The 14,538-nt window shown below is 45.3% G+C and overlaps 1 protein-coding gene across 2 annotated transcripts in view; it reads left to right on the top strand.

Moving 5' to 3' along the window:
- Positions 1–6,740: 6,740 nt before the first annotated feature.
- BRD10 (bromodomain containing 10) overlaps positions 6,741–14,538 on the top strand; it is a 36,218-nt gene continuing 28,420 nt past the window's right edge. Inside the window, exon 1 of one of the 2 annotated variants that reach the window (XM_035140995.2) lies at positions 6,741–7,874. In XM_035140995.2, coding sequence (XP_034996886.1) covers positions 7,279–7,874 — 596 coding nt within the window. In that variant the 5' untranslated portion in view covers positions 6,741–7,278. The remainder of the gene's footprint in view (positions 7,875–14,538) is intronic. The other variant, XM_035140996.2, reaches the window with a different exon arrangement.

The following is a 14,538-nucleotide window of genomic DNA, read 5'->3' as shown; positions in this document are numbered from 1 at the left end:
TCGTGCCTCTTGCGTTGACCTCTCGGCGCCTTCGGTTGCCAGGGCTTCCTCCAGAGCAATCTGGAACGTGAGGTCTTTTTTGGCGTAGAGGCGTCGTTGCAACATCTCGTCCCTCAGGCCACCGACGAGGCGGTCACGAAGCATGTTCTCCAATTCTGAGAAGTTGCATAACCGGGCGGCTTGGCGGAGGGAGGTCACAAACCCAGTTATGGTTTCCCCCGGGGCTTGCCGTTTTGCGTAGAAGGCATTTCGGCAAGCTACCACCGAGGGCTGTGGTGAGAAGTGCTCCTTCAGCCGTTCCATTATTGTTTTGTAAGAGACGGTAGCGACATCTCTAGGTGCAAGGAGAGCCCGGGCGATTTCAAACGTCTCCTCTCCACAGACGCTGAAGAATGTCGCCCTCTTCATGGCATCGTTGGTGACTTCTTTCGCTTGCAGGAGGAAGTTGAAACGGGCGGCGTACCCTTCCCAGTCTCCTGATGCTGGTTTGAATGGCGAGAAGCTGCTGTCGGTTGCCATTCTGGGTTCCTTGGGTCCTGGAGCTGAAGCCTGGATGCACGGTGCGATGCAGCGGTGCAGCAGGTGGCGGTGCTGCGGTGCAGTGCGTGGTGGCGGTCAGCTCAGCAGGATCCCATCCTCGTCGCCAGTGAAATATACTCGGAGTCAAGAGTGAATTTCATGCTCTTTATTCAGCTCATAGTCATCAAGGAGGAGAAGAGAAGACGAATGGCTCTTTTCCCAAAACCATCTGCTTATATACATTATTTACACAATGGGCCTTGCGTGATTGGCTACTTCAGGGCTACACCTGTGGGCCAATTATATTGTGGATTGACTTTTGCCTGCAGCCTGATTGGCTGCTCCTACAGGCCAATCAGGTAGCAGATTCACTTCTGCCAGCCGCCTGATTGGCTGCTCCAGCAGGCCAATCAGGTTGCGGATTCACTTCCACCTGGAGTTGGATTGGGTAGCTCCCGCTGATTCTGAATCCTATTGTTCTAGGATTCAGCTCAGTACATAACAGGTTACTTCCAGGTTTTGCCGCATGCGCAGAATCGCTAAATTGCGTCACACGTGTGCGCAGATGCGGTGCTGCGGGATATGAATGCTGTGGGTTGCGGATGTGCCTCCATCACGGATTACGTCTGCAACCCGAGGTTCCACTGTATAACAAACAACCAAGAAAAAAAACTAAAAGAGAAGAGACAGATCTTACTCCTGCCCACCTAGCAGTTCGAAAGCACGTCAAAGTGCAAGTAGATAAATAGGGACCGCTCCAGCAGGAAGGATTCCAAAACAATTAAATGTTGTTTACCTAGGCCAAGAATTCTGAAGCCCTTTTTGAAAAATGCATACCCATTCACTGAATGTACAAGAGAAGGGGAGGGATTGTGCCAGCTTGCCAGACCTATTGAAATTAATGACTAAATTTGTCGTGCTCATTAATGTCAATAAGTCTGCTCCGAGAAAATGTTAGTTGGATACCACCCAAGATATGAATGGAGCTATTGAGTAACATTATAGGGATGGAGAAAAAACATATGGACAGGTAGTGCTATGTCTAAGTTCAGACATCCCCAAATCCTGAAACAGCTTCTCTGCCATGCCCCAAAATAGTTGTCATGGCATATACTGTGGGGTGGGGGAGGAGAACCCAATTGACCCAAACCCTGGCAGCAATCCCAGATTCTAAATACTTGGTCTAGCCTACTAGAATGTCCATTCTTTCCTGTCAAATAGCCAAGTCATGCAAAGTCTAGAACAGGCTTCCTCAGCTCGGACCACCAGGTGTTTTTGGCCTACAACTCCCATGATCCCTATCTAGCAGGACCAGTGGTCAGGGATAATGGGAATTGTAGTCTCAAAACACCTGGAGGGCCGAGGTTGAGGAAGCCTGGTCTAGAAAGAGGGCCACTTCTCACTTTGTGGGACAGAATAGCAAGGATCTCACAAATATAATGAAAAAATAAACTGGAAAAGTGTAACCAAAATTCCCCCAAACTCTGATATTGTAATTCACTTCTTGTTATGCAGCACCCTATGAAAAACCCAATCTACAGGAAAGACCTGATCTATGCTTGCCATTCAGAAGATAAGGAGGAGGGGGAGGGGGAGGGGGAGGAGGAGGCTGGGTCTCCCCAGCCACTCTGGGTGGCTTCCAGCAAAGATTAAAATACAATAAAATGTCACAGATTAAAAACTTCCCTAAACAGGGCTGCCTTCGGATGTTTTCTAAATGTCAGGTAGTTGTTTATCTCTTTGACCTCTGATGGGAGGGCATTCCACAGGGTGGGCGCCACTACCGAGAAGGCCCTCTGCCTGGTTCCCTGTAGCTTTGCTTCTCACAGTGAGGGAACCGCCAGAAGGCCCTCGGCATTGGACCTGTGTCCGGGCAGAACAATGCGGGCTCCTTTATTCTCTGGCTAAATTTCTACACATGAGCTTGTGTACATAAAAGGTTAACCTGAGCTCAAGTTGCCTTGGGTATGGTTTAGCAGGCTCTCAGCAGCCTCTGCCCCCACCCCTTTTGTGCTTCCTAGAACAAGCAAAAAGTAATGGGGCCAAGGCTTCCTGCAAGTGAGCTGAATCTCTCAAAAAGGAGATTTTTAAAGCCTGCATCTTTGCTAACCCAAATATTGCAAGATCCTTCTTGTAAGAAAACCAAGTTATTTTTCTTTTTAAGTCACTTGGAACCTTTCTTCTTTGATTTACTGCCAGTGGGTGGAGACTTGTTTGCTGCAACTTCTGGAAACTTTGTAAGGAAAATATTCACCTATTTGCCAAGCTAAGTGTGACTTATTCTAGCCTAAGTATTTTTGTGGGGTTTAAAAAAAATAAAAGTTGCATGAGGGCAGGTGTGCTTGGAGCAATTGCCATTGTGTTTAGCTTTGCTACAAGAAAGTAAGACTCTCTCTTCTGAACCTCTTTCTAATGGACTTTTCAACATAACCAGCATCCTGTGAGTCAAAACTAAGCAGTCAGGGAAAGCATGGCTATGTGTTTTGGAATGAGAGAATTGAGTGGGGTAGGGGGACATCAGGTCACACATTTGTATTTTTGTAATGTAAAAACATATGTGCAACTTCAAGCCAAATTTTTGGATTTGATTATATAGGAGCTGTATTGTTAGGGCTATTCAAATTCCATACATTTAGATCAGTAATCTCCAGCCTGCAGGTAAAATTATGCCCACCTTGTGTCCTAACTTGGCCCATGAGGTTGTTTTCGCAAAAACACCCACCTATTTCAAAGTGCATGTTAATTGCTGTTATGCTTGCATCCATAGCTGCCAAGTTCTCCCTTTTTTAAGGGAAATTCCCTTATGCTGAATAGGCTTCCTCGCGAGAAAAGGGAAAACTTGGCAGCTATGCTTGCATCTTGTTTGGCCCTTCTTCAGCCTTGGTCTTCTGTCCTCGTTTATTTTGCTTCTCTTCAAAAGTTATCTTCTGGAGAACAGATGGGAAGTGTGTGTATATTCTGGCAGAAGCATGATTTTCTTGCAAAACTACAGAAACACACAGTGTGTTCATTTCAATATTCTGGGACAGTGATGTAATTTTTTTTGGAAATAGCATGATTATCAGATAAATGCCTATGAGATACTACCTTGTGATTAAGAGCCCTATGCAAACAGTGTGACGCAAGCAGAGTTTAATCACAGATTTAAGCAGGTTCAGTGCTCACAGTTTGCCTTGCTCGAGTTCTCCCTGCAATTTTGCTTCAGCTGTAATTAACCCCACATTTAAGATCAGCTTTTGTTGCTTAGATCCTAGTCAAAGGGTGTCTTCAACTTAAAAGGGTGTCATCAACTTTGTATAGAGCTGTGTGTGTGTGTGTGCGTGTGTGTAAAAGAGTGTGTCCTCCAGTGATACTAGCAAACAATACACCAGGGGTTCCCAAACTAAGGCCCGTGGACCGGATGCGGCCCAATCGCCTTCTCAATCCGGCCAGCAGACGGTCCGGGAATCAGCATGTTTTTACATGAGTAGATTGTGTCCTTTTATTTAAAATGCATCTCTGGGTTATTTGTGGGGCATAGGAATTCGTTCATATATATTTTTCCAAAATATAGTCTGGCCCCCCACAAGGTCTGAGGGACAGTGGACCGGCCCACAGCTGAAAAAGTTTGCTGACTCCTGCAATACACCCATTATTTCAAGCAGAGTGCAACCTCACCCAGAACAAATGATAACCCAATTCCTGGATCTGACAACCACTCGCCAACAGGATCTCTTCCTGGAATTGAGTTCAAGTTTATTGGGCCTTATCTAGCCTATCATTGTAATCTGAAAATGGTCTAGGACCCTCATGAGCTTACTTGATTCAGATGTGACCAAGAAATAGAACTGAGCACCATCAATATAATAATGACACCATGCTTCAAGTCACCCAGTGACTGCCCCAATGGCTTTATATTTATATTAATAGCACACACCTTTGTCCTTTGCAAAGACCAACAAAGTGAGAAAGATCACCCACTTCTCCAAGTCCTCTAGCACGTGGGGAAGACTTAAGAGTGGTAGGATCAATGGCAACCATAAATACTGGCAGACCAGAATATCAAACATTATTATTATTATTATTATTATTATTATTATTATTATTATTATTATTTATACCCCGCCCATCTGGCTGGGTTTCCCCCGCCACTCTGGGCGGCTTCCAACAAATACCAAAATACATTAAAATATCACAGATTAAAAACTTCCCTAAACAGGGCTGCCTTTAGGTGTTTTCTAAATGTCAGGTAGTTGTTTATCTCCTTGACCTCCGATGGAAGGGCGTTCCACAGGGCGGGCGCCACTACCGAGAAGGCCCTCTGCCTGGTTCCCCGTCGCTTTGCTTCTTGCAGTGAGGGAACTGCCAGAAGGCCCTCGGTGCTGGATCTCAATGTCCGGGCTGAACAATGGGGGTGGAGACGCTCCTTCAGGTATATAGGACCAAGCATAGAATATTCTAGGTGTACAGGAAATTGTTATGGATTCCCCTTTATGGATGCACCCAACCCTTCAGATATAGCTGATGACAACCATTATGAGATTTTGCTTCCAACTAAAGAACCCCCCCCTTTTTTTTACAGGCACCTTTAGATTAGCTTGTTTATTCTGTCAGGCTTTAATTGTGCTGCTCTTGATTCTCACCCAATTTTGATATGTGTTTTTTTATGCCAAGCTTAGTTGTGAGCATATTTGAACATTCATAATGTTGTTGAAAACTATGCCGTCCCCTTTTTTGGTGTTTACCATTCTCCACTTCCTTTGGGAGGAGGAGCAGGATAGAAAATAAATATTGATTTGAGGTTTTACTGAAAGTGGGCAAGAATTCAGATAAATAAATAAAAGTTATGGAGCAGTTAACATACAATATTATGTATTGTAACATGTAGCAAAGCTAAGGTGGAGTGTGTGCTGCTACACTTATATGAGGGGAGTTTAAGTTTTATGATTCTTTGCAGCCTACTACCCAGGGCATTTCTTCAGCAGGAGCTCACTGGAACTCCGTTCTGGCACCTCTCAGGTGCCATTCTAAGTTAACAAGGGAGGTGTTCATAGTGAGTACCAGCACCTCTTTTTCTAGAAAAATAGCTGCCATTACCTCTAAATAAACATATTCAGCTAAACACTAAATAAGATATAGACTACACTGATACATCTTTCAGTTCCCGGCATAAATAACTGTTTCACTGCCACGATAATCTTAATAGCGTCTACTTTGAAGACATCCTACCGGTATCAATGGGGTTTTCTGCCAAGAAAGTCTTGAAACATGAGTGAATACAGTGGAACCTCGGTTTATGAACACCTCGGTTTATGAATTTTCGGTTTATGAACACCGCGGACCCGTCTGGAACGGATTAATCCACTTTCCATTACTTTCAATGGAAAAGTTCGCTTCAGTTTATGAACGCTTCAGTTTATGAACAGACTTCCGGAACCAATTGTGTTCATAAACCGAGGTACCACTGTACTGTAATTTGCTGCTGCTGCTGCACAAAGCTTCCACCACCACCTACTGGACAATGAGCTAATCGCGCTCCCAAAAACGACACATTTCTGCACATTCCTCAAAACCTTCCCGCAAACGCAACGTGACTCTACCCCCCAGCCCGCCCCCATCGCAAGATTGCAAGGGATGCAAAAAACAAAACAACAAAACAACAAAAACCCCAAAACACCAAGTCGACGGACTTTGATGACAAATGCCTCTCCCTCCCAACCATTGAAGACGGCACGGAACAACAATCTCCGAAACTGCAGAGAGCCTATTGGAACTCAAACCCCAAAACAACCAGCCGCATACAACCCATGACGAAGAGATCTTTAGTTACAGGTAGGTAGCCGTGTTGGTCTGAGTCGAAACAAAATAAAAAAATTCCTTCAGTAGCACCTTAAAGACCAACTAAGTTTTTATTTTGGTATGAGCTTTCGTGTATCTGATGAAGTGTGCATGCACACGAAAGCTCATACCAAAATAAAAACTTAGTTGGTCTTTAAGGTGCTACTGAAGGATTTTTTTTATTTTGAAGAGATCTTTGTTGCATTTTCCAACGGAATCTTAATAGACGTATTACGAGCCCAGCAGCTTCTCCATGAGCTCCCTTTAAATGACCCAGAGCGGACATGCGCAGTACTACTCTACCGCCTGCCCGCCCCCTCCCCCGTCGCTCCTCGATGACGAAGCCCCGCAGCTGGCGTCCAAAACAAAACGCGCAGTCGGAGCCGCCACGCATGCGCAGTTTCCTAAAGAGGCCACTCTTTTTCCCTTTCCCCCCACCCTTTCTGCCTCTTGTCTGTGGCGGGGGGGAGGGGACAGCTCAGGTCTGGCAGCCGCAGCAGCAGCAACCCCCCCCCTCCCCGCTCCCGCTTAACTGACAGCGCGACCGGCTTCGGCCGCGTCCCTCAGCGAACGCCGCGCGCGCTCGAGCGCCGTGAGGGGAACCAGCAGGCCTCGCCTCCGCCGGCTTCTAGCGGAAGGGGGCAGCCCGGCAGCGGGTCCCGCACGCCGGGCAAGAGGGGGGCGGTGTCGGCGGCGTCGGCTTCCCCGGCCGTCTTCCTCCTCCTCCTCTCCGGGGTCCGAGAGGCGTCCGAGGCCGGGGAGCGCGGCGGCTGCTGCTGCCACCTGCCTCCACAGGTGGGCAGCCCCGTATATACCCCGCCGTGAGGGGCTTCATGCCGGGCACAGAGTGGCGGCAGCGGCCGGCCTAAGCGAGGAGAAGCGGGGAGCCCGTCGGATGCCCCTCGCCGGCAGCCTCGGCGTCAGGGCCGGCGGCGGCGGGGCATGAACCTGGCGCAGCCCGAGGGCCAAGAGGAGGAGGAGGAAGGCGGCGGCGAGGAGGAGGAGGAGGAAGGCGGCATGGAGCCTCCGGAGGACGCGGCTGCAGCGGACCCGGCGCCGGTTGGGTGCCCGCTCCAAGAAGCGGCCGGAGGAGAAGGAGACGGCGGCGGCGGCGGCGGCGGCGGCGGCGGCTGGGAGCAGAGCCTGAGCCCGGAGCTGCAGCAGGCGCGCCGGATCCTGAGCGAGTTCCTGCTGGAAAAGCACCGGCCCCTGACAGCTCCTTTCCTGAGACCTTTCGGAGGCCAGCAGGAGGCTGAAGGGGGGCTGCAAAGTGGGTCGGCCGGCCCCATCTCCTCCTCCTCCTCTTCTTCCCAGGATCCGTCCAGCCAAGACCCTCCGCCGCCGCTCTCTGGGATGTGGTTGCTGAAGATGGAAGAGAAGTTTTCCTCCGGCCAGTACAAAGGGATCGCGGATTTCGTGGCCGATTTCCGGCTGATGCTAGAGACGTGCTACCGGCTGAACGGGGTGGATCACTGGCTCTCCAAGCAGGCCCAGAAGTTGGAGATGATGCTGGAGCAGAAGCTGGCGCTGCTGTCTCGGTAAGGTGTGATGAGGATGGGCAGAGGTTCTTCCTGCTGTATTGTTGTCATAGAGTGAAGAGCTTCACTCTTTAGGAGCTCAGCTTTCTCTCCGTTTTATCCTCACAACAACCCCGTGAGGTAGGCTAGTGTTGGGAGTACTTTAGCCACTCTATGGCTAAGTGAGGGTTTGACCCCAGGTCCTTCAAGTCCTAGTCCAGCACTCTAACCACTGACTGTGTACCACACTGACTCTTAAGGAACACCGAAAAGGAAAACGTAGAGTTGTCGTTCTTGTGAAATGTTATGGAATGCCACAATTCATGTAGAAATCTATTTTTTAATATATTACCTCTATTTCTGTGGCTACAGTCCTAAGGACGTTTAGTAGGAAGTAAGTACCATTGCACTCGGTGGGCTTCCTTATGAGTAAACATGTTTAAGATGGTGCTGCAAATCTTTAGCACAAACTCATTCGAGGTGATAATCCACTTGTAGTGCAGACTTGTGGATGAATGCTTAGTAGTAACTCCTATTGAATTCAGGGAGATTGCTCCAGGGCTAGTATGTATAGCAGGCATCCCCAAACTTCGGCCCTCCAGATGTTTTGGACTACAATTCCCATCTTCCCCACCACTGGTCCTGTTAGCTAGGGATCATGGGAGTTGTAGCCAAAACATCTGGAGGGCCGCAGTTTGGGGATACCTGGTGTATAGGATCGTGCCTAACATGTGCACAGTTACCTGGAAGTAAGTTCCATTGGAATACAGAGAAATTTCTTAGTAAATGTGTATGTGTTTGGTTGCTAACATGTGGTATTGAAAGCATTCATTTTCATTTTTAGCAGCATGTTATCTTTTTTTGTAGCATGTGCACTTACGGTAGAGTAAATGACAATAATACTTCCAAAGAGACAATATCTGTTAATTGTTTTAATTTCTAAAAAGGGAGGTTATAGGGTTTAGGTTTCTTTAAACCCGATTAATTCCCTGAGTCTGTATGTGGGGACCTGTTGTCCTGACATTGAAAACTGGATTTAGGGTCTGAATTTAATCATTAAAATGAAATCCTAGTCCTGATGAGGTAATGCCTTGGGTTCTGTGAATGTTAGCATTAGGCTGAATACATAATGCACACTTATCTCAGAGTACATCCCACTGAAAACAATGATACATGCTTCTGAGGAAACATGTTTAGGATGTAGCAAAAATTTGTTTATGTGGCTTTAAAAATATAGCAACAGACTATAAATGGAGAATGCTCATTGGCTTAGGAATGTAGAACAGGGGCTCAGAAGCTACACCTGAGTAAAAGTGTATGATTGATTGTGTGGTGGGGTCATAATGGAAGACAAAATGTTCCTGAAGTTCATTACAACAATGTTTAACTACTAAAATTTTAATTTACTTCCTCTTGTTATGTTAAGAAAGCATTTTTTATTATTAACTCTTTCCCTTTAAAATTAGCTTGTTGCTATAAGAAGGGTGGGGGTGATACTTACTGCTGACAAAAGTGAAATCTCTGAAGGTAAAATATTCAGTGATGCAAATAATTAGGAGACTATGGCCTGGCTTGCACATAACACTAAACCATGGTTTGTTTACAAAGCCCTAAACAACATACTGTTGGTTTAGGGTACCTTAGGGATCACATGCACCCTTATATCCCAGTTTAACTCTAAGGTGAGGTACATTGAACAGCAACAAGAAATTGAGCCTTTAGTGCTTTTGGCACAGTTCTATGGAATATCCTGCCAATACATCTTCAGCAGGTGTATTCTGTTTCATCCTTTAAACCCCTCCTGAAAACTTTTTTATTCCACCAGGCTTATGCAGGTAACTCGGAAGACATCTTTCCATAATAGTTATGGGATGGTCCCTGATTTCATTTTTTAAATGTGGCTTTTATTGTATCATTTTATATATGGCTACTATAAACCATTTAATGGATATTGGTATATACAAATATATATATACAGGCAGAGGGCCTTCTCGGTAGTGGTGCCTGCCCTGTGGAACGCCCTCCCATCAAATGTCAAAGAGAAAAACAACTACCAGACTTTTAGAAGACATCTGAAGGCAGCCCTGTTTAGGGAAGCTTTTAATGTTTAATCCATTGTTGTATTTTATTTTTCTGTTGGAAGCCACCCAGAGTGGCTGGGGAAACCCAGCCAGATGGGCGGGGTATAAATATATTATTATTATTATTATTATTATTAATAATAATAATAAACAAACATTCCAGGAGTTGTCCCACCCCACAGACAATCAAATAATGTTCTGTTTCTCCATAGTTTGTTTCGCTTTCTAGTTGCTCTTGGCTTGTGGTTGTTTTTTTTAGCCTTGAGGGGATCTGGAGTGAAGTGATCAAATAAACCATGGTTAAGGAAGGATGCTGGATCCACATGTAACACCAAGCCATAGTTAAAGCAAACTATGATTCATTAGAAGATGGCAAGCTGCAGCTTCCAATTGTGGTTTGATGGCAGTAAACAAACTACGGATTATCTGCTGGGCAGTTTCAGACCTAACACTAAGCTTTGTATTGATAAACCATAGTTTAATAAACTATGGCTTAGTGTTAGATGCATTCATGCCAATGTAGAAGCAGAGGTAACTACAATTGGAAAATTTAACATTGTTGAGGTGTAAATATTTGGGATATGTTAGTTCATAATTGCACATAGGTTTTTTTTGTGTGGGAGGGTATCCATTGTAGGTTTCTCTTGCAATCATTATATGATTCTCCTGCACACCTCCAGCTACTCTGCAACACTCCATACCTGAGCAGGGTATGAGTAGAAATAACCTGCTAACCCCTACATTGGCTCAATTTTCTATGGGAAGAGCCTCTTCCCCCTGTATCAAACTTGATAACTGTGACCAAAGGGTCAAAGGTTTGCTCTTGCGTCCACAACCTGGCTGTTGTGATGTTACTGAGAAGGGTTGGCTCAAATAAATTCTTCTCATAATTGTGCTCTTTTTTCCTTCTGAAACTTTGGGAAACTGCATCATGAATGTGTCTTTAAATAAGCACACACACCCTCTTAAAACATAGTTGTCAAGTTTTCCACTTTCTTGCGAGGAAGCCTATACAGCATAAGGGAATTTCCCTTTTTTAAAAAAGGGAGAACTTGACAGCTATGTCTTAAAATCCCTATGCGTAGACCAGGCATAGGCAAACTTGGCCCTCCAGATGTTTTGGGACTTCAATTCCCATAATCTCTGACCACTGGGCCTGTTAGCTAGGGTTCATGGGAGTTGTAGTCCCAAAACATCTAGAGGGCCGAGTTTGCCTATGCTTGGCGTAGACCTCCAGCACAGAACTGGTGAAGTTGGAGAAAGTTGAACTGACAGCATTTTATAGGATATCTGGACGTTGGTCAGTTTGGCTCTTTGGAATTGTGGTGGCTGCACGAAATTGCTATGCATGTTTGATTACCGTGGTACCTCGGTTTATGAACACAATTGGTTCCGAAAGTCTGTTCATAAACTGAAGCGTTCATAAACTGAAGCAAACTTTCCCATTGAAAGTAATGGAAAGTGGATTAATCTGTTCCAGACGGTCTGCGGAGTACTTAAACTGAAGCGTTCATAAACTGAAGCGAACTTTCCCATTGAAAGTAATGGAAAGTGGATTAATCCATTCCAGGCGGGTCCGCGGAGTACTCAACCTGAAGCGTACTTAACCCGAAGCATGGGTGTAATTGGTTCTGGAAGTCTGTTCATAAACTGAAGCGTTCATAAACTGAAGCGAACTTTCCCATTGAAAGTAATGGAAAGTGAATTAATCCGTTCCAGATGGGTCCGCGGCGTTCGTAAACCGAAAATTTGTAAACCGAGGTGTTCATAAACCGAGGTTCCACTGTACTTGTTGAGTTGGTTGGATGGAGGTATCACAACACACAATATATTTCTAGCATGATCCCACTAACCCACATTTACAGTATTGCAGGAGTATTTGCTCACCAAATCCAGTCTGGAGGCCACAGGTATCAAGTAATGCCGCTTTCTTTCTGGACAGATTCGAGCACACCAGTTGCGCTTATTTAGAGACCACCTGTTTCACGTAGATTGCACAAATACATAATTCTGCTCTTATTAACTTTGGCTTTTACAATCAATTAGTATATACATTACATTAAATAAAATAAAATTTGTTATAATAGTGAATAGGCCTCCCTCTGATCTCAGCAGGGCTTCTGGTGTATTAGTATAGTGCTAGAATTCTCTTTTAAAAATCTTTCTGGGGTTCTTTTAGTGAAGCTATTTTATCCTCACCCCAGTTCTGCCAGTGCAAAAAGCTAGGTGCGGTATATACATTTAGGCTGTGAGTGTTTTCCTTGTCACGACAAGAATAGTGCTGCCCTCTTGAGAACTGCAATAGTGATCAGCATTTCTCCCACCTTTGAAGCTACTGAAGGTGGGGTGGGGGTGGGGGACTGTGACACCAACTGTGCACAACCATTGTTTCCGTCTCCAATGAGGCTTCCTTGACCACTGCTGGTTGGTAGTGCTCTGAGTGCTGCCATTCAGTATCAGCCAAACTGGCACACTCTCCACTTGCTTTCCCTGCAGAATTTTTGTGTGTGTGGTAGTGGGGCTTCAGTTGCTGGGAAGGGGGAATCCCTTGTAAAAAAAACCAGGATCCACTTCAAATCAATGTTTTGGCACAATGAGAGAACTGGCAAGCACTAGTTCTCTTATTTTTTACTGTGTAAGCTATAGAAGCTAATATAAGCTTTAATTTTTGGATGATTGTGGGGGGGGGAACCCATGTAAAAATCATGCTAATTCAAGAGGGTCCATTTTAATTATGTGGGATCCTACATTACCAAAACCCAGGATATGGAGAAGCAAAATTTGCTTTCAGCTTGCCTGTGTACTTTGTGTGTATAGGAGGCAGGAAGTGTGTGCTTTCTGCGTTTTGGGGTGTGTGTGTATTCTGTCTCCTTTAATAAAGAGGTGTTTTTTGTTTGTTTTTGTTTTGCATTTCTTGGAGGTCTAAGAGGTATCTCTCTTAACAAAACAGTTTTTAATTGCAACCCAGGATTCCCCCTTCCTTGCTGTTACAGCCTCACACAGGACCAAAAAACAAACAAAACAAAAACAAAAACTAAAACTAAAAACCCTCAAAGCGATGAGGATGGTACTAGTGGGTGGATGAATTTGGGAAGATAAGAAAGAATTTTCAGAACCACAACCCACATCTAGCCTGTCCCCAACCCCTGGTTGGTTACGGGGCAGAGTTTAGCTTGTGTTCAAGCTGCAGCTGGTGCTGCTTCATAGATTTTGGCAGTGGGATAGCAGCAAGAAGTTAAAAGGTAAAGGAGCCCTGGACGGCTAAGTCAAAGGCGACTCTGGGTTTGCACCACTCATCTCGCTTCTCAGGCCGAGGGAGCTGGCGTTTGTCTGCAAACAGCTTTCCAGGTCATGTGGCCAGCATGACTAAACCGTTTCTGGCGCAACGGACCACTGTGACGGAAGCCAGAGCACACCGAAACACCGTTTACCTTCCCGCCTCAGCGGTACCTATTTATCTACTTTTGAACTGCTAGGTTGGCAGGAGGTGGGACAGAGCACTGGGAGCTCACCCCATCGTAGGGATTCAAACCGCCAACCTTCTGATCGGCAAGCCCAAGAGGCTCAGTGGTTTAGACCACAGTGCCACCTTCGTACTTAGCAAGCAGTTAACCCAAGGCAGGACTGCTTACAACCTGGCTTGCGGCAGACTTATGAGGAAAAGGATGATAACCATTTCTTGTATGCTTGAGGGAAACCTGGACTGTGGAGAGCAAAGTACTGTACAATCTAAATCAATCCACTTTAGACCTTTGGCTACAGTTTAATAATTTTAAACTTAGATGTCATGATGTCAAGTAAACAAGAATATTAGGTTCTATTAAATTAACTTAAGGAAGCTTATCCTGAATATTGGGTTCTAGCCTACTATTTCATTTTATCCTTCTGTACTGTCTCTGCCAAGCTAAGCGGGAATGGCAACTCACTTTCATCGGTTCTATGTAAAAGCCAAAGAACCAGTGGCAAGAGCTCTGGGAACACCAGACTTAGGCTAAGCTTCTTGTATTGAAACCAGTACAGTAGGTGTCTCTTGGAAGTCGAACAGAATCTGTTCCCGAAGTCCGTTCTCGAAGTCTCATCTAATCCAGCATTTTCTTCCCATAGTAGTCAGCCACATGCCTTTGTGAAGCCCACAAGAATGACCTGAGTTCAACAGCACTCTTCCTACTTGTGATTCCCAGCAAATGGTATACAGAGACATACTGCCTCTGTGTTGTGACGTGGGGTTTGTGATTTCAGCTCTCTTGACATAACATGCTGGAGACAGTTCTCTAGTAACAGTTCTTTATTAAAGTGAACAAGACTGACTCTGAAGGCAGGAAGGCTACATTTATAGGGACAGGGGACTAGCTAGAAAGGGATACATTTTGGAGGGAACAATATCAGGCAATCACAGTGCTGCCTTTTGGAGGAAACCAATAAGGCAGAGGATCCAAATAAAGCAGCTTAAATGAACCAATAGTAGCTGTACCCTCTGGAACCAAAAGGCAGTTACTTTATCCTAATGCAAATACAGACAATAATAATACAGAGATAAAATATTTTGACTCAATACACAACACTCTGAGAGTGGAAATAGAACGTAAAACAAATTAATGGAGGAC

This window comes from Zootoca vivipara, chromosome 16 (genome assembly GCF_963506605.1).
Source record: "Zootoca vivipara chromosome 16, rZooViv1.1, whole genome shotgun sequence".
Taxonomy (NCBI): Eukaryota; Metazoa; Chordata; class Lepidosauria; order Squamata; family Lacertidae; genus Zootoca; species Zootoca vivipara.
The sequence above is the reverse complement of the archived record's forward strand: the minus strand, read 5'-3'. Positions and strand labels throughout refer to the sequence as shown.